The sequence below is a fragment of the Rutilus rutilus genome (genome assembly GCF_951802725.1).
Source record: "Rutilus rutilus genome assembly, chromosome: 19".
Classification (NCBI taxonomy): domain Eukaryota; kingdom Metazoa; phylum Chordata; class Actinopteri; order Cypriniformes; family Leuciscidae; genus Rutilus; species Rutilus rutilus.
In genome coordinates this window covers 33,375,419-33,394,585 of record NC_140232.1, presented here as the reverse complement: position 1 = coordinate 33,394,585, position 19,167 = coordinate 33,375,419, and the positions used below count along the sequence as shown (strand labels likewise).

The following is a 19,167-nucleotide window of genomic DNA, read 5'->3' as shown; positions in this document are numbered from 1 at the left end:
AAATCCTCGAAAGTTTGTTAATCTGAAAAAAAAAACACATAGATATACAGGTCCTTGATTTATTTTGTGCAAGACGTTTTCTGAAAAAAATAAATATTTATTAAATATATAATATTAATATTTTGCCAACACTTTGTGGCCTATGCATACTAGCTTGCTTGATTTACGTCAGCTGCGTGGATTTACGCGTTACGTTAAGTGTTTCCCGCGTGAGGTACTTTGTGTTGTACGTTGCCATGACGTTCAAGCGCACGAAACTACTACGATGGCACCTCAACGTTTGTTGTTGGACACCACATATGTGTCCCCACATAAAGTCCTTGAATTTGAGGGTATTGGACCTGGAAAGTCCTTGAAATGTCCTTGAATTTAAAGTTAACCAAGGTGTGGGAACCCTGTTTATACTATTGTACTATTGAGACAAAGATGTCATTATTTAATTTTGTAAAAAAAAATATTCTTTTAATTTGAAAACACTGTGAAATACACGTGAAATACACTTTTCAGCATTATCACTAATCTGTGTGTGCATTTTCCTTGAGAACCAAGCAAGTTGACTCATGAAACCATTTGTTTATTATATCGCAATCGCAAACGCAATATTGACCTTAATAATCGCAGTATGACATTTTCCCCAAATCGTGCAGCCCTAAAAAAACTTTTGAACATTAGTATGAAAAATAATGCTACAACATTTTTACAAATATTACTTTTTTTTTTACACACACACACACACACATATTTTACACAATTAACCTCTAATTTCCCTTCGAATTCTTGTAATATGTTGATCTGACCTTATAAAACCCATTTATCAGATATTATTAAAACTGTAATCCATCTGTGATATCGGACATTTTCACTAATGTGACTAGTTTTGCTTTTCTATTCCAGTTAAGTAGTTTCTTCAGCACAAACACGTTTTATAAAAATGCTTTTAAGTATGCTTTTAATGCCACATGCTCTCTGAGACCCAAGCAGAGCACAGGGTCATGGTTTGGGTTAGTCTATTTAACTTGCTTTAAAGTTTGTGGTGTGACCTGATGTAGACAAACGTGTATGAGTGTAAGCAAACATGTATGCAGTTTGTTTTAGTCTCAGACCATGAAACATGAACATTAGTCACACACTAATGCCACTCCTTAGTGCGGTATGAAGTGTGTGTGTGAGAGAGAGAGAGTGTGTGTGTGTGTGTGTGTGTGTGTGTGTGTGTGTGTGTGTGTGTGTGTGTGTGTGTTTGAGTGTGAAGAAGGATTAGGAACAGATGCTGGCGTTGGCGATAAGCCACATTACAGCTCTCTGAACGTTTCATTGCTCTGGTTCTGTCCTGAAACTCAGATGTGTGTTTATATTCACTGAATCCATGATGACATACAGTTTTAATATCATTCGGCAGGTTTATGTTGTCCAGCTGCTTGCAAATCCACTCGAACTTGGATTTACATGGCATTGTTTCTATGTTTTTAGTGTGAACACGTTGCTGGGAAATTGCATACTGTTAACATTAATGTAACATTTCTAATTCAGCGCCATCTGATAGGCTGCCTTTGCGGTTTTCTGAATCATATTATTAGACATATATTTGCATAGCAGATGGTCAGAAGCTCATGAATATTCAGTACTGGTTGTTCATGGTTTCTCTTTACATTCTCAAAGACAATCATGAGTTTCTGTGCTTGTGTTTGTGTGTATATTTGTAGTGTTGGGCTCGAGTCCACCTTATTCAAGTCCGAGACGAGTCTGAGTCTTTAACCAATCGAGTCTGAGTTGAAAATAACGAAATAATCATGAATAAACATCAGAAGGTATGTTAAATGATACAGTACAGCTGAAATGTATTGCGTCTCATGCAATCGATCAGTCAGTGTTTAAACTGCGGAAAGACGTCAATAAAACAAGCACCCAACGTTACGTTTACCTCAGAAAAGACATTCATTAGACCATAAACTCATTAGTTAGCTAATAAATGCACGTTATTGATGCCTTCGTTATTTATTACAGCCACAGTTTAAATGTTTATAGTATAGTAGAAACATAATTACTTAAATAGTACATAATTACTTACTGCGTTATGTACAATGTAAATGTCTACATGCAACTCGGCTTTTATTTGAATGTTAATTATTAAGTCAATTTGATAAATGTATTATTAAGTAAACGGTTTAATTTTTTAGCTAAATGAAAACTAAAATAGTTTTTCTTGTTTCAGTAAAAAAATATTTCAATGCATGACTAGTAGAAACAGAAACTGGCAGCGTTGTGTATTGACCACATGTAATATACACTGAACAAAATTATAAACGCGATGCTTTTGTTTTTGCCCCCATTTTTCATGAGCTGAACTCAAAGATCTAAGACTTTGTACACAAAAGGCCTATTTCTCTCAAATATTGTTCACAAATCTGTCTAAATCTGTGTTAGTGAGCACTTCTCCTTTGCCGAGATAATCCATCCACCTCACAGGTGTGGCATATCACGATGCTGATTAGACAGCATGATTATTGCACAGGTGTGCCTTAGGCTGCCCACAATAAAAGGCCACTCTAAAATGTGCAGACTATGAGGTTTGATTGATCCCAGTTCCTTGCCTTTTGAAGGTCTGGATCGTTTTCAGTTGCAAAAGGCCTCGAACCCTTTACTACACGACCAGCCATTACAAACAGACCCACAGCGTGAAACATTAGCAGAGAGTCGATGTCACAACCAACATCAACATATCATCACCGTTCAGTCTGGATCCGACTTGAGCATGTGTCTGAAATAACAGTCCTGAATCTTTGTTCTCTCGCCCACAGAGAAGAAGTCCACGAGAACGCCGTTCGTTGGAGGAAGAGGTTCTCCTTTGTATGCAAAATGAGCGCCAACCCCAACACGGGCGTTCTGGACCCCTGTGTGTGTCGCGTCTCTGTGAGGAAGGTAAGATGAATCCCGTCAAGGATTGGTCTCGTTAAAGTGAGGTTAAATTTGAGGTCTCAACTCCCGCGTGACTTTTGGCCGGAAAGCATGCCGAGTTTGAGTTGGAACTAAAATTAAAGGCGATTGTTTTCATCACATGTTGTCAGCTTGAAGTGTTGCTTGTGAAGAGTGTGTTTGGGTGAGGTTGTGTTTAGGTATGTCGGGAAAAACATCGATGCCGTTTAGTGCGTCTGACTGTCCCGTCACTGAACTTCACACTCTTCCTGTTTTCATTACAGGAACTCAAAGGAGGAAAAGCATATTCAAAGGTGAGTGAAAGCATCCACATCTTTCCTTTCTGTACATTTATATATAGAACTAAGACGGTGCAATTTAACATTCAAAGGTTCACAAAAACAATTTATGCTTGAAGAATGAGTAGTACTTTTGTGAAATCTCTTTAAAATGATGTTCACTCACATGAAATAAAGACTCTATTTTGGGTGCACTACTTTTTTGAAAGAAAGAAATGAATACTTTTATTCAGCAAGGATGCATTAAATGGATCAAAAGTGACAGTAAAGACATTTATAATGTTAAAAAGTATCCACAAAATTATGAAACAGCACAACTGTTTTCAACATTGATAATAATAATAAATGTTTCTTGAGCATCAAATCATCATATTAGAATGATTTCTGAAGAAGTAATGATGCTGAAAATTCAGCTTTGATCACAGGAATAAATTAGTTTTAACATATATGAAAACCTATAGAAAACCTTTCTTTAAATTGTAATAATATTTAAAAATTGTATTGTTTTTCCTGTACTTTTGATCAAATATGAAACTTCCTTCAAAAACATTGACAAAATTATACCAACACAGTAGTATATATTTGGGATGCACTAATACCAGTATCGGTATCAGGCCCGATACTGCACTTATGTACTTGTACTCATTAAAATGCTCCAAAAAATTAATGAAAATGAATGAAAAAAAAAAAGAGAATTAAAATGAATTTAATAAAGGGTCTATAAAGTGCTGTCAATTTGAAATCAAGCAGTCAAATGGCAAATCAAATTTACGAAATACTGGAAATGCCTCTCTTCTGTTTTCATTGGTCAATGGACCCTTGAGTTGAAATACTCAGTTTTGTCCTCGAGACGCACTATCTCCATTAAAATCTCAAATAAATCTAGTTGATATCTAGTCCAATGCATGTCATGTGAAAGGACCTTTACAAGGTGTAGTTGGAGTCATAGATCACATCAAACTTTACAGCATTATTGTGTACAGGAGTCATGTTGTAAACACATTTGTCTGGTTTGTCACAAGATTTACACGCTCATTATGATGCCATGGTCATTTGACCGCAGTCTTCAGGCATGTGACGCTTATCTTACATAAGCAATGCTTATTACTGCTCACATAAAAGACCATTCAAAGTCGTGGCGGGACCCGGCGTTACTCATATAAGTGCTCTAGATAGCACACAAAGGTGGGGAATGTTTCATTCTTCAGCCGTTAATCGACTTTTCCTTGTGTTTTCCCTGCAGCAGGGCTAAGTTTGGATTTCCCTGAACTAAAAATACTCGTGAAGGGCTCTTTAAATACATGCATCTGGTAGCAGTAGGTGTACAGGGAAATGAATCCTGGGGGATCCAGAGAGCTGACAATAAGTCAACAGGATGTTTAACCATCAGCCCTCTTCTAAACATTCACCTAAAGCTCAGGGCCTTTTCATTGGTGTCAGAGTATCAGCTTAATCAGGATTCTCATCATTTTTTGAGAATGTAGCCTAACTTACTAAGTTAAATTCATGCATGAATTTTCATGCATTGAACTTGTTTTAGCGCCCGCCAAAGTGAATTTTTGTCCCGCCAAAGTCTTATTTGATCGGTGAGTAATGTAGATGAACTGCTGCGCTTGTGACAGGGCGCATGTTTAACTGAAAGAACGAGTAGAGAGAGAGACCCGGTCGCTCGCTCGCTCTCTCTCTCTCGCTCTCTCTCTCTCTCTCTCTCTCTCTCTCTCTCTCTCTCTCTCTCTCTCTCTCTCTCTCTCTCTCTCTCTCTCTCTCTCTCTCTCTCTCTCTCTCCGGAGCCAGGCGAAAGTGTAAACAAGACTTCTTCACCGTCTCCAAACTAAGCGCTCTCTCTCCCTCGCACATATTAATCAAAATAATTCGACACGGTGGTAAAAGGTCGGAAGTTTCATGTGGAGCATTCAGAGATTTTTTTTTTTTCTGAATTACCGCTGGGTGTGAATTGTGCTAAATAAGTTGCCTTATCTTCTCTGAAAAGCGTTCCGGACATTCAGCTGACATAAAACAACACTTGAATTAAAAAAAAAAAAAAAAAACAACCTATCCAGTGATGAAATGTTTCCTGTGTTGACAGAAATCTTGGATGTCCATGTCCTAACTGCTGGGATAATCACACAACGCGCATGACACGTCCAATTCGCGAACTAATGACTCCTTTGAACCGATTAATTTTAATGAATGGTTAAAACATCTGATCTTTCCAACAGTGAACTCAGGAGACGTCTGAATCGGTGTATAACTAATCATTAACACTTTACAATAAGGTTCTATTTATTACATAAATTACATAAAAAGTAGGCTACAGTTTGCTTACTCAAGCTTAAGCTTTAAAATAAATAAAACCACTTGTTTTTTTGAAAAGCACATGACTACATTTTTCCACACAGTGCGATCAAGAATCGTTAAAGAATCGGATCGGATCGATAAGCAGAATCGTCAGTGGCATTGATATTGATAAAATCTTATCAATCCCCATCCCTATGTGAAGACAGTAAAATTATAATCAAACATTAAAGAACATACATGTTTTTTTAATAGTTTTTTTGAGAGTTAAAAGATTAAAACATTTTTCTAACATGAGGTCTTGTGTCACTGTCAGTCTTTTTACATCAGTGCAAAACTAGGGTATGCAGATTAAGACCACTATTCATCAGCATGCATTGATTAATCCCATGGCATGTAGCAAAAAAAAAAAGAAAAAGGTGCGACCAAATTCATATGCTGGTGCGACCAACTGAGAAAGTTGGTAGCACCAGTGCAACCAGTGGAAAAGTTAGTCTAGAGCCCTGTTAATGAAAGTGCTGTAAGTTGCTCTAGTTGAGAAAATGTATGTTAATTTAACCAGGCATTTATAAGTTTAGACTCGCATGAGACGTACAATTTTTAACTGTTGCACAATAAAACAGAAAATGGAAACAATCCTACAGATAAAAAAAAAGAAAAAAAAAGAAATAAAAGTCACAGTAAAGACATTTATAATGTCACAAATGATTTATATTTCAAATAAATGCTGTTCTGTTAGTTTCCACAAACATATTAACTGTTTTCAACATTGATAATAATCAATAAATGTTTCTTAAGTGGCAAATCAGCATATTAGATTCATTTCTGGAGGATCATGTGACTGAAGACTGGAGTAATGATCAATAAGATCACAGGAATAAATTACATTTGACTATATATTCACATAGAAAACAGCTATTTTAGATTGTAATAATATTTCACTATTTTTACTGTATTTTTTATCACATAAATGCAGCCTTGGTGAGCAGAAGAGACTTCTTTCAAAAAACAAAACAATAAAATCTTACAGAGGAAGTAGAATATTTTGTGTTTTTCTGTCACATTATCTGGGAAACACATGATTCATTTTAGTCATGACTGTGATATTCCCGTATGGACGGATTCGGTATTCCCCCTGTAGCACAGTCCAATCTTATAATCATATTAGTTATGAAAAGGCAAATGTTCAACAAACTGTTTGGCTGAGAAAGAGCAGGAGGGGAGTTCACAGCAGAACGAGCCTGACGTGCACCATATGCTCTACTACACCACTGCCAAACTATAATCAGCACGTATTTCACTTTTGCTGTGGCATGATGGGAATCCTGTGCTTATAAACAAAAGCTATTGTCAACCGTGTCCGTATGTGTCTGATCTTCCCAGCTGGGCTTTGCTGATCTGAACATGGCAGAGTTTGCTGGTTCAGGCTCCACCGCGCGCTGCTGTCTGCTGGAGGGATATGACACCAAGAACACACGCCAGGACAACTCCATCCTGAAGGTCAGAGGTCAAACTAGCTGGACTGCATCATTCTGTTTTTTACTCTTCCTTATTAGAAACAATATTTTCCAGCAGGTATACACAGAGTTTTTTATTTTTATTTTTTTTAATCAAGCCAACAGGGGTGGAAATACAAGGTAAAGTAGACAGAAAAATAAGTAAATAAGAAAGTAAACAACACTTTATTTTTATTTTTATTTTTAAATGAAGCACAGAAGAGAAATCAATAGCACTTGTAAACATGTATGTGATTGCATGCACATTTCTGCTCTCTCCTATTTGATTTATTAGTCGTGGTTATGCAATATTCCTGAAACTGAGCTCCATCTCGCTCCACAAATATTGCATTACAGTCTAAGGTTGCGTTCTCAAGTTAAGCAAGCATATTCCTTAATGTTAAATTGATCTGTAATAATAATCAAATATGTTCTTTCCCGTCCAAATGAAGGTGACCATTGGAATGACCCTCTTATCTGGAGATCCGTGTTTTAAAACGTGAGTGTCACTGTTCGCTGTCTGCTGCTGTACTGTGGGCTCTGGCGCCCCCTTTAGGCTCATACATGACAATACAACAAGCAATAATGAGTTTGACTGATTTAATGAGTGTCTGAAATTTGTTTTTGTATAATTAGCGCACCAAGCTCAGCCAAATGTATATCTGTGGCCGGCCGAGACTCTTCTCTGCAGCTGGACTGTAAAGGAGAAGGAACAGCTGAGGTTTTGCTCAGTAAACACAGGCCCTCTATCCTCGGCTCGGGTAAAAGTCATGCTATTAAAGATGTATTTCATAACAGACATGATATGAGAGTGACTTATTTGTCAGGAGCAAAATGATTAATAATAATAATAATAATACGTTTATTTTATATAGCGCCTTTCAGAAAACTCAAGGTCGCTTTACAATAAAGTACAAATAAACATGACATAGAAACATGACATAGAAACTGAGATAGATAATAAATAAGCAGTTCAGTCAAAAATGATATTATATATTTATGTGGTACTCCAAGATGCTTTATCATCATGGCATGTTCTCATGTTTATACTGTTTTGTTTGTGGTATTATTGTTCATTTTCAGTAGTTTATTGTGGGTTTAAAAGATGCTTAATGAGGTCCTATTATGCCTAATTAAGCTTTTATTTTCATTTCATTTGATGAAATTTGCATTATTGAACTAATCTGAATCAACACTGAACTGACATTATTATCTTACTTCTTTTCATAACTAATAAACATTCACACTGTTATTATTATTGAACTATTGACTAGAACTAGAGCTGCTTTTCATTTCATAATTGAAGAATTTTGCAACATTAACACTATTATTTTCTTGTTAATTACTGTGAAGCTGCTTTAAAACAATCGGTATTGTATAAAGCGCAATAGAAATAAATGTGACTTGACATGGCATGAGTAAGTCTGTTTTAATTTTGAATCATTATTTTGTCTTGTTTGTTTTCCTTTAGCTCTTCCCGATGAGGTGGATCGGAGTCAGAGTCCCGATGAATCGTTTCACACGGGTCATTCGCGCAACTCAAGCTATGCCAGTCAGCAAAGCAAACTATCAGGTGTGTGTGTGTGTGTGTGTGTGTGTGTGTGTGTGTCTCTTGCGTTTCGCCGCCAGTTGCTGATTCAGGAAGTGCGCCTACAGCATCCTGTCTTTTTTTCCATGCTTAGGTCCCTGCTCTTCCCACACGCTGCTATTGTGTGGGAATGTTTTTCTAACATACTCCCACTGACACCTCAGGAGTGCAGAAACACACTCACGAATCTCATCAGCTACAGCGTGTTTGTGTACTTTTGAAGCTAATTATTGCTGCACGACAATTCACTCGACATGCGATGTCTGTGTTTGCCACGACAGGACCAGCTTTGCATTTAAGTTTATTTTCAGACATGATTTTGACTGATGATGATGATGATGATGATGATGTCCTTCCAAAAAAACATTGTCAAAGAGATAATTTCTTTTCATGCATATTTTATCATATTGTTTCACGGGTTTGTTTTTAGTACTTTAGTACGCTTTACAATAAGATCTCATTAGTTAACGGTGGTTAATGCATCAACTAACATGAGCTAATAATGAGCAATACATTTATTACAGTATTTAATAATCTTTGTTAATGCTAGTTCATAAAAATACAACTGTTCTCTGTGATTTCATGCCAGCTCAGGTTCATTAAATAATATTAACAGATACGCTTTTGGATTTTATAACATATTAGTAAATGTTGAAAGTAACATGACCTAAAATTAATAAATACTTTGGAATTATTTCTTGTTAACAAATGAAACCTTATTGTATTGTACATTGTTATTGTGTTATCACTTTCTCATTGTTTATTTGCTGTCATCTGATGGTTGATTGATATTCTTTCTCTGTAACTTGTAATTTGCAACATATTTCACATATTTTCACATACGTCACATTTTTTTCTAAGGAGAAGTTACAAATTTCGAGCATCATCAAACAAACTTGCACTCGACTACGACTTGCATGTGTGTAGTCTACTGACTCTGTGTGTGTGTGTTGTCCTATTGTTAGTTTGATTGCTTCTATTGCTCTCCTCATTTGTAGGTCGCTTTGGATAAAAGCGTCTGCTAAATGATTAAATGTAAATGTGTGTGTGTGTGTGTGTGCAGGCTACAGCACCGAACACTCCTGCTCCTCCAGTCTGTCTGATTTGACCCATCGCAGAAACACATCTACAGGCAGCAGCGTGAGCACAGACGTCCCCTCTGAGAGCGACACCCGTCCCGACCGGCCTCCACGACCCCCGCGGCCCATCTTACCCTCCAACAGACCTCCACGGTACACCTGAAATGGGAGAGACATCAATGGGAGATGCATTCTGTGTTAGACTAAACTGGGAAGGGTCACAACACTTGCATACTGTTGTCCTATTGCTAGTTTAATTGCTTCTGTTGCTCTCCTCATTTATAAGTCATTTTGGATACAAGCGTCTGCTAAATGATTAAATGTAAACATAAATGTCTGGCATTATTATATTATATTTAATTTATATATATATATATATATATATATATATATATATAGTTGAAAAAATTATAAAAAAGAAAAATGTATTATTATTAACCCTTTAGAACCTGAAGCTAAAATAGGTGTTTTTCACATAATTTGATTTTTTTTTACTGTAAAATTCTAAAACAATGTGCTATCTTCATGTGCAAGGTGTCATCTTTTTCAGAAAAAGATAAGCTTTTAACAAATTACAGTTATTGACCATTATTGTGTGTGGTGAGTTTGTAAATAGAATTTAAATAGACAAAAATAAAAAAAACGAGAATAAATTTACTGATTTTTATTTAGAAAAAAAACTGAAAAAATCATGAACGAAAGACACTAACACTTTAAAGTTGAAAAATGAACTATAATACATATATACAAGTATTTTTTGTGACATTGGGTTGCACAGTTTTCATTTAGGACACTTTTTTTCATACACGCACACATACACATGCACGCACTACATGCTTAGATACGTGAAAGAGTAACGGCCATCCGCCTCCCAAATTTCATTAAAAATCATCCCAATCCCCTCTTCTGCTGTCTAACTATTCTTTCGCCATGTATTTGTTCGTTTCTTTTATTATTTTATGCAATCCAAAACACTCTAACCTGCCGCGCGTCGTATCTCTCTGTTCAAATCCTTTCATCCCGCGCGGCTGTCATTTGCAGACGGAAAGCATGACATTACCGTAATAAGCCGTATATTGGCGAAAAGCGCTTGGTGTCTACTTTCAGGAACTATTTGAATTATTTTGATAGTGGTTGAAGAGTTACAGTGACATGAATACAGCTTGGTTGGCTGTGTCGTCGACGACACATCCGGTTTTAAAGGGTTAAGCAATATAATTTATAATATTTTGAAAGTCCGACAGTAAATGTAACTGGTATTTCCATCTGTTTATTCCAGGAGGAAACAAGATTCGGTGGAGGATCACCCGACCTGGGTCAACGACACGCGCATAGACGCAGACGACATCGTGGAGAAGATCGTCCAGAGCCAGAACTTCTCTGACATCAGTAACAATGAAGGTGAGAGTGTCAGCTGATCCGATCGCTGATCAGGGATGTATTTTACACTTAACACTCATGGCTGCTTTGCACCAATAAAAATAAAGGTTTTAAACTTTGGCAGCTAAGTACGACTTTAAAAAGAAAACTGTCTGTTACATTTGATTTAATAAAATGATTACCATTGCATATTGGGATTGAGTTTCAGCTTATATTATTTTTTATTTAACTGATCCTTCAGTGTTGATGGAGGTAAATAAATCATAGTATTAAATTCTGAAATATAATATACAAGTCATAATTACATATTAACATATTATTAGAATTTATTCAATAATCTATTATTTATTTATTTATTTATCTGCTTCAAAACTTGAACATAAAAAATAGAACTCAATACAAATATGCAATAAATATATAAAATGATTTATTGTTCATTTGCATTGAGTTTTTCTTGTATTCTTGACTTGTATCCTTCAGTTTTGATGCAGGTATATAATATACAAATCTGTATATACTGAGTGTGTGTGTAAGTGTGTGTGTGTGCGTTAATGAGTGAGTGTTTGCGTGCAAGTGTGTGTGTGTGTGTGATTGAGTGTGAAGTGAGTGTGTTAAATAAATTATAATCATAATTATATATTAACATTAGAATTTATTATTCATTTGCCTGCATCAAAACTGTAAATAAAAAAATAAATAAAATGCAAATAAAACTCAATGCAAATCTACAATAAATATAAACAATAATTTTTTGTAGATTTGCAAAAATGAGCTCCATTATTGTATGTACGTTTTTATTGCATTTATGCGCATGTTATTTATTTTTTTATGTTATAAAATGTCGACAAAATCCATTTTCAAGTGCTTGCCAGCAGATGCGTTAGAGACGCATGTTCGTTCCAGGTGTGAACGTCACACACACTCACTCCTCTGTTCTGTCGCTCTGTGTTCAGACAGTAACCTGAGGCTGTTCGTGAGCCGAGACGGAACCACAGCGCTGAGCGGGATCCAGCTGGCAAACAGGTGATTCATCACAAACACACCAGAACTGGGTTCGTTCTGCTGTTGCAAAAACACCAAACATACTGATCAAACTCTGTGTTGTGTTCGCAGGGTCTCTGCTGGTGTGTATGAGCCAGTCGTCATCGAAAGCCATTAGATGTATTCCCAACGTGTGTCCTGTTTTAACACCGGAACAATCACACAAACTCTGATCTACGATTTCATTTTCTTAAAAAAATGTTTTAAGTGCCAAACCACTGCAGATGCCAGATCCCAAACCACTGCACTGGACACATCACAAGGTTTTTCACTGACTGTTGTCTACTTACAGCTGCATTTATACATGTGATTTGTCTGGTCTGTGTCTTTGTCTTGAAGTTTACACATCTGTAAAGTGTGCGTGTATTTTTGTGAGTCTGATGGCACCGTTTATAATTTGCGCGGAACACTAAGTTTTGACATGGGTGGGCTCTTTAAGGCCTGTGATGCGTGACGTGGGCTTTTCCTGGAGTATCAGCCGGTCTGAATGCTGTGAAAGGACCAGAGATGCTCTCTGACCCACTGGACGTCTCGTCTCGTCTCGTCTCTTGTTGTTCTGTGTTGCTGTGCAGCACAAATCTCCCTCGCTACAGACTCTAGTGTTATAAAAACCAGTTTAATGCACTTTACAGGACAATCTCACGAAAACACGTCCAGGTCACGTAGTGCCTCAAAATCTACAGGACAAGAAATTGTATTTTCCACACAGAAAATGACTATTTTAGGATCATTAAGATATTTTTGGATGGTAACATCAATGATAATTGAGCATTTTTTAATTCACAATGGTTATCTTCGTAATTTTGTAACCGTTTTTCATTGTATTGCAATATATATATATTGCATTACAAGACATTTGAGGTAATCTGCTTTATCACAAATCTTAATGTTACTTATAATAGTCTTTTTTCCTCCAGATTTTGGGATGAAATATGACTTGGACGTTTCTTGAAAGATTTCATGACATTCACTCGTACGCCCAAATACCCCCAAACTGCATACAACTAAATACAACATACATAACATTTCTAAATACACAGCAAGAAATTACTTTTATACTCAGTTTTTTTTTTTTATACTTGTTTTCCAGCACAAATATCTAAACATTGTTAAATCAAGATGCATTTACTGGAGAAGCAAAATGACTTAGAATAATAAGTCTTGATTAATGAAAAATGTATCAAAATGAAATTAGTTTATGCTTAAAACGAGATCAAATATCAGAATTGTTTATTTTTTTTAAGCACAAACTCGCTTCATTTTGACACATTTCTCAGTAAACCAGACTTAATATTTTCGACTCATTTTGCTTCTCCAGTAAATGCATCTTGATTTAACAATGTTTAGATATTTGTGCTGGAAAACAAAACAATACTGAGTAAGAAAGTCATTTTTTTTTTGCAGTGTACACCTTCTATAAGAGCATGTTGGACTGGAAGAAGTCTCAATGTGTTCAGATATTAATTTTTAGCATCACTCTCAATGCAGCCAGTGGCTGTTTGATTCCTCACAATATCATAATCATCAGCCACTGCTAGTTTTGTCTTTACTGTCATTATTAAAGTGAGTTTCATCTGCTCTTGAAAGCATTAAACTGAGCTCACAGACTCATTTGTCCAATACAGAACCAGCTGGCTGGTTATTTCCCTCCACTAAAAGTCCCTTGAGACGAAATTGTGCCGGAGTTTTGCAGTAAGACAGATGCTTTTGTTGAAGACTTAAGTGTGTTTTGTGTTTCTCAAGTGCACTTGATAAGCTGTGATCGACTCTGTCGGTGCTGCTCATATGAACTGAGTGCTTGTCGAAATCTGAATTCAAAGCACATGTTGTTGTTTTATACACTTTCAAACCGTTCTCGTTCATTCTAACGAGAGTACACTCACTTTAACGTTAGCGCTTCAGCACGTTGGCCTGCTAAATCACGATCACAGCATATAAGCACTAAATAATATGCAGGTTCAACTTCGGATCTTCCGAGCAGAATGACGTTCATCCGTCCAGCACCGAACGCTGAGATCTTTACATGTTCTGTTAGAGAGCACAACATGCACAAGCCCTTCATATCTCTTGCAAATAAGCTAACGTTTTAATGCTATATTAATAAAATAGACCTATAACTTAATAAATCTCTGTAATTTCAGTGAAATTCACTTGTAGTTCTATATGTAGCGCACTATTTTTGTGAATCTCAAATGTGCTTTTAATCAATAAATTTTAAGAAACTCTTTCACCCGTTCTGGTTTGTGGTCATGTCATTATGGATGCGATATATTAATCTTACACATTTTTTCCCCACTAATTAGCATTGTCTGATTAACAGAAGGTTTTTCCCTGCCTGTAACTTTCTAAAAGGTAAAAAAAGAGGTCCCTTTGGTTATTAAATATTGTGTAACGAGTTGATTTACATTACCATTTAAAAGTTTGGGGTTTGTACATTTTTTTTTTTTTTAAAGAAGTTTTATTTGATCAAAAACACTGAAATATTGTGAAATATTACCACAATTTAAATTAATAGTCTTCTATCTGAATAAATAGTAAAATGTAATTTATTCCTGTGATCAAAGCTGAATTTTCAGCATCATTACTCCAGTCTTCAGTGTCACATGATCCTTTAGAAATCATTAATATGATTTGATGCTCAAGAAACATTTATGATTATTATCAGTATTGAAAACAGTTGTGCTGCTTTATATTTTTGTTTTCAGGATTCTGTATTTAATGCATCCTTGCTGAAGAAAAGGCCTACTAAAGAAATGTGTAGGCTACTCACTCACTCAGCAAACAAATTCAATTTCCATGAATATGCATTTGAAATGTATGAAATAGCGAGTTATGTAACAGATTTTGTCCCGTCTGAGTGTGTTTTACAGTGCCGTTTCTTCCTCGGCGGGTCGGTTCTGCAGTGAGATCACAGTGTGTCTCTCAGTGAGCAGTTCTGCTTCCTCCTGACGGTCAGCTGACAGCACATCATACACCAAACACTGTCTTCTGGAGCCATCTGAACACCATTACTCGTCCTGAACGGCCGAAGCGCACATGATCCTGCAGGTACAAGAGAGGACATGCATCATTAGCATAAAATTAGCATAATGCAACTCGATGTGGAATATTATACTAATGCCTTTACATGCTCAAAAAACAGTTAAAGTCCCCCTGTGGTGAAAGTCCAGCTTTTAATGTTGTTTATGTGTCTATGTGGTGTTTTTAATATGCTTTTAAGACAAAGCATGTGTAAATTCATAAGTCGACACCATTGCTGAGTATTTTCTCCTTAAAACTGCAGTGAACCAAAGACAGTCTCAAAAACACGCTTTGAAATCGCTGGTGTTTCTGACGTCACAAACTACCTTGTAACCAATCAGATCAACGTGTGATCCTCAACCAGTGGATCTCTGAGCTGAGTGAGTGAGTGGAGGCGGGGCTCATTTGCATATTCATAGAACCATGTATACTAAATGAGGCGAGGGTGTCGAGTTACATTCAAGCTATTTTAAGGCATGACAGAATTTTTCAAACTACCTTGTAACCAATAAGATCAACTTGCCGGCGGGCTTTAGCATATCATTAAACTTTATATGCTGTGATCCCGATTTATACATTTAGCAATAAAGTGCGTGAATTATGTATATGATGTATATTATTATTATGTTATGATGAACTATATGCCTTTCTCCACTGACGTTCTGAGTTGTTCTGAGGATGCTGATTTCTAGAAGGCATCTGTGTGACTTTGAGATGGCGAACGGTAACATGGTTTGTGTAACATTAGCATAATGTAGGCAAGCAAAAGGCTAATCATATTAATTATTGTTATTTGTCTGACGTTGTAAAGAAGTGATACCATTGTGCAGCATTTACTACAGTAAAGTTTACAGAGTGGATCTCTAAGCTGGTGTGAGAGCGGAGCTAATTAGCATATTCATGGTTCTGTGCATACTAAATGAGGCAAGGGTAGAGTTACATTCAAGATATTTTAAGGCATGAAGAATTTTTTTTCACTGGAAAAAAACTTTTTAAAATGTCATTTTGGTGATCAAAGATGAGTTTTAAGGGACAAAATGATTGACTACAGGGAGGACTTTAAAATTATAGGATAATTTCTGACACGGAATGAAAAATAAATAGCCAAAAAAGGTACAATTTACAATTCAGACTTTTCCCCCCACAATTTTGAAAAGAAGTCAGAGACTCACAATTGCGAGAAAAAAAAAAGTCTATGAATTGTGACATAAAAAGTTACAATACATTCATTTTATGGGAGCTTGTTCCCACCCCTGTGCTGTGTGTAGAATAAAAGAAAGATAATTGCATCTTTTATCTCACAATTCTGACATTTTTTTTCTTGAAATTACGAGTTAACGTCTCGCAATTCTGACTTTTTTTCTCAGAATTGTGATATATAAACTTGTAATTGCGAATTATAAAGTCAGAATTGTGATATATAAAGTGCAATTCTGACTTTTTTCTCAGAATTGCAAGATATAGCTAGACTCGCAATTACGAGAACATTTCAGAAAATGTCACTTTTTTTCAGAATTGGACTTTTTCTCGCAATTGTGATTTTATTTCTCAAAATTGCATGTTTATATCTCGCAATTCTGAGAACAAAAGTCAGAATTGTGAGATCAGAAGTCGCAATTATACATTTATTTATTTATTTTGGCTTTTTTTGTGGCGGGGGAAAACAACTGCGAAATCGGAAAAATTCAGAGAAAAAATCAAGTAAAGTCAGTTTATAACTTACAATTCTAAGAACAAACGTCAGAATTGAGACATAAATTTTATTAAATAAAAGTTTTTAATTTTTTTTATTCAGTGGCGTCCCATAACCGTTCGCTATAATCAGTTTGGACTTGTTGATTGGGTTGTAGTGCCCTCTACTGGACTTCAGCTGTACTACAGGCTCCTCAGCGAGAGATGCAGAATGACCTATAATGAAGTACGCCGTCACACTGATGCAGAGGATGATGAGGAGGATGGTCCCGGGACCCACGTCCACCGGCGCACAGGCGTTCGGACACGCGCAGGGACTCTCCACCCACATCTGCAGGAGCGCGCGCTCGCTCAAGCTCACGCTGGACGTCACGGAGCGATTCGGGCTGCATCGGTAATGAACTACAGTCTGAGGCTCGCTGTCAGGAAACACTGAGGAAAGACAATCAACAGCTGAATACACGACACATATATTGCTTTTTACATTTAGTGACATTTCTCTGAATTATGAAGGAGGATGCGTGCCACTTAAAGATCTCGTGAAATCGTGATTCACTTTTTTTATCGGGCCAAAAATTGGGCACAATTAGAGAAAGTTATTTTTGCTCAATTTCCCAGCTAGAGAAATGCTGTAATTTTTTTTTAATGCAAATCCAAAATCTGCAAAATTTTTGTTGACTTTTAGTAGCATGTAGAAGTGCTCATAATTACAGACATGAACTAAAAGACAATATATATATATTTTTTTAACAAAATAAAGGAAAAATATAAATGTAAACAAAGAGGCCTAAATTGCAAATAAATATGATTTTAAGATAATATATGAATAAATCACTTTTAGATAGACAGACAGAAATAGACAGACAGACAGAGACAGACAGACAGATAGAGATAGACAGACAGACAGATAGAGAGACAGACAGAGACAGACAGACAGATAGACAGACAGACAGATAGAGATAGACAGACAGACAGATAGAGAGACAGACAGACAGACAGACAAGACAGATAGATAGATAGATAGATGGACAGACAGATAGACAGACAGACAGATAGATAGATAGATAGATAGACAGACAGACAGATAGATAACAGCGATAGATAGATAGATAGATAGATAGATAGATAGATAGATAGATAGATAGATAGACAGACAGACAGACAGATAACAGAGCGATATAGATAGACAGACAGAGATAGACAGACAGACAGATAGATAGAGAGAGAGACAGACAGAGATAGACAGACAGACAGAGATAGACAGACAGATAGAGAGACAGACAGAGATAGACAGACAGATAGAGAGACAGACAGAGATAGACAGACAGACAGACAGACAGATAGATAGATAGATGGACAGACAGATAGATAGACAGATAGATAACAGAGTGAGACAGACAGACAGATAGATAGATAGATAGATAGATAGATAGATAGATAGATAGATAGATGCCTGTTGAATGAAAGGCATCTTGATGCAGTAACTTACTGGAATAAGACACCGAGAGCGTCTTCTCTGAGTCGTTATAGCTGAATGTATTGCCCTTGTGTTTGCCGTAGTTGAAGTATTGAGTGACGAACCCGTTGTCAAGATGAACCCTAAAAACAGCTCTCATGAGTTTCACTTCACATAACATTACGCCGCGTCTCAACGTCAACAGATAAAGACTGGCAATGAAATATTCTAAAGCTTGTCTCCATGCATCCTAACAGTTTTGTGTGATCTCCTCACCGTCTGCTGACACACACAGCCACGCCGGTGCAGTCGGTGTCGGTGACGCGCTCGGGCTCGGAGAAGGCCAGACACGGGCTGAAGGACAGCAGCACATCTGGGGTTTGAGGCGCTGATGGCAGGGGTTTGAGCCGCTGGATGAACCCGTCCTCATCCGCCACCGAGCCCAGATCAATGAGCCCGGATCCGTCCCGCATCAGACATTTACACTCATTCACTTTAATACAGCCGCCGTGTCTCAGCTCGGATGGAGGATCCGCTGCCGTGAGTCCTAAAGAGAAATAAAGCACAGTCAGAGAGAGAAGAACCATAGTGGACGTTCACCGACACCGAGTCTGAGAGTCTGAACACTAACTAACACTGCAGTCCGTTCACACACCAGTGATAATCAACATGAGTGTGTCAGATTCCTGCAGAGCTCCACACCAACATCTATCTATCTATCTATCTATCTATCTATCTATCTATCTATCTATCTATCTATCTATCTATCTATCTATCTATCTATCTATCTATCTGTCTGTCTGTCTGTCTGTCTGTCTGTCTGTCTCGCTCTGTTATCTATCTATCTATCTATCTATCTCTGTTATCTATCTATCTATCTATCTCTGTTATCTATCTATCTATCTATCTA

The 19,167-nt window shown here is 36.8% G+C and overlaps 2 protein-coding genes across 3 annotated transcripts in view; one reads left to right on the top strand and one right to left on the bottom strand.

Annotated features, from left to right (window-relative positions):
• eeig1a (estrogen-induced osteoclastogenesis regulator 1a) overlaps positions 1-14,323 on the top strand; it is a 36,735-nt gene extending 22,412 nt beyond the window's left edge. The window contains exons 3-13 of one of the 2 annotated variants that reach the window (XR_014625372.1): positions 2,796-2,916; positions 3,195-3,224; positions 6,888-7,004; positions 7,453-7,499; positions 7,637-7,761; positions 8,472-8,573; positions 9,652-9,820; positions 10,947-11,068; positions 12,001-12,070; positions 12,161-13,177; positions 13,407-14,317. Coding sequence is in view for 1 of the 2 variants with exons in the window: in XM_084388603.1 (XP_084244729.1) it covers positions 2,796-2,916; positions 3,195-3,224; positions 6,888-7,004; positions 7,453-7,499; positions 7,637-7,761; positions 8,472-8,573; positions 9,652-9,820; positions 10,947-11,068; positions 12,001-12,070; positions 12,161-12,206 (949 nt within the window). In the remaining variant the exon portion in view is untranslated. Of the gene's footprint in view, positions 1-2,795; positions 2,917-3,194; positions 3,225-6,887; positions 7,005-7,452; positions 7,500-7,636; positions 7,762-8,471; positions 8,574-9,651; positions 9,821-10,946; positions 11,069-12,000; positions 12,071-12,160 lie in introns of both variants that reach the window. The other variant, XM_084388603.1, reaches the window with a different exon arrangement.
• Positions 14,324-14,792: 469 nt separating this feature from the next.
• On the bottom strand, positions 14,793-18,875 carry LOC311278040 (uncharacterized protein). The gene is made up of 4 exons (XM_084388604.1): positions 18,534-18,875; positions 18,291-18,400; positions 17,018-17,233; positions 14,793-15,130 (listed from the first exon to the last, which is right to left on the bottom strand). The coding sequence occupies exons 1-4, from the start codon at positions 18,842-18,844 to the stop codon at positions 14,997-14,999; spliced, it is 771 nt and encodes a 256-aa protein (XP_084244730.1). The 5' UTR covers positions 18,845-18,875; the 3' UTR covers positions 14,793-14,996.
• Between the last annotated feature and the right edge of the window lie 292 nt (positions 18,876-19,167).

What these genes read in the sequence shown, in the direction of transcription:
- LOC311278040 (XM_084388604.1), bottom strand. Translation starts at nt 18,844, where the DNA reads ATGGTTCTTCTCTCTCTGACTGTGCTTTATTTCTCTTTAGGACTCACG. An exon ending in GCTGTGTGTGTCAGCAGACG is followed by an intron (nt 18,401 to 18,533) that starts GTGAGGAGATCA and finishes AGCTGTTTTTAG; the next exon opens with GGTTCATCTTGACAACGGGT. An exon ending in GCTCTCGGTGTCTTATTCCA is followed by an intron (nt 17,234 to 18,290) that starts GTAAGTTACTGC and finishes GTCTTTCCTCAG; the next exon opens with TGTTTCCTGACAGCGAGCCT.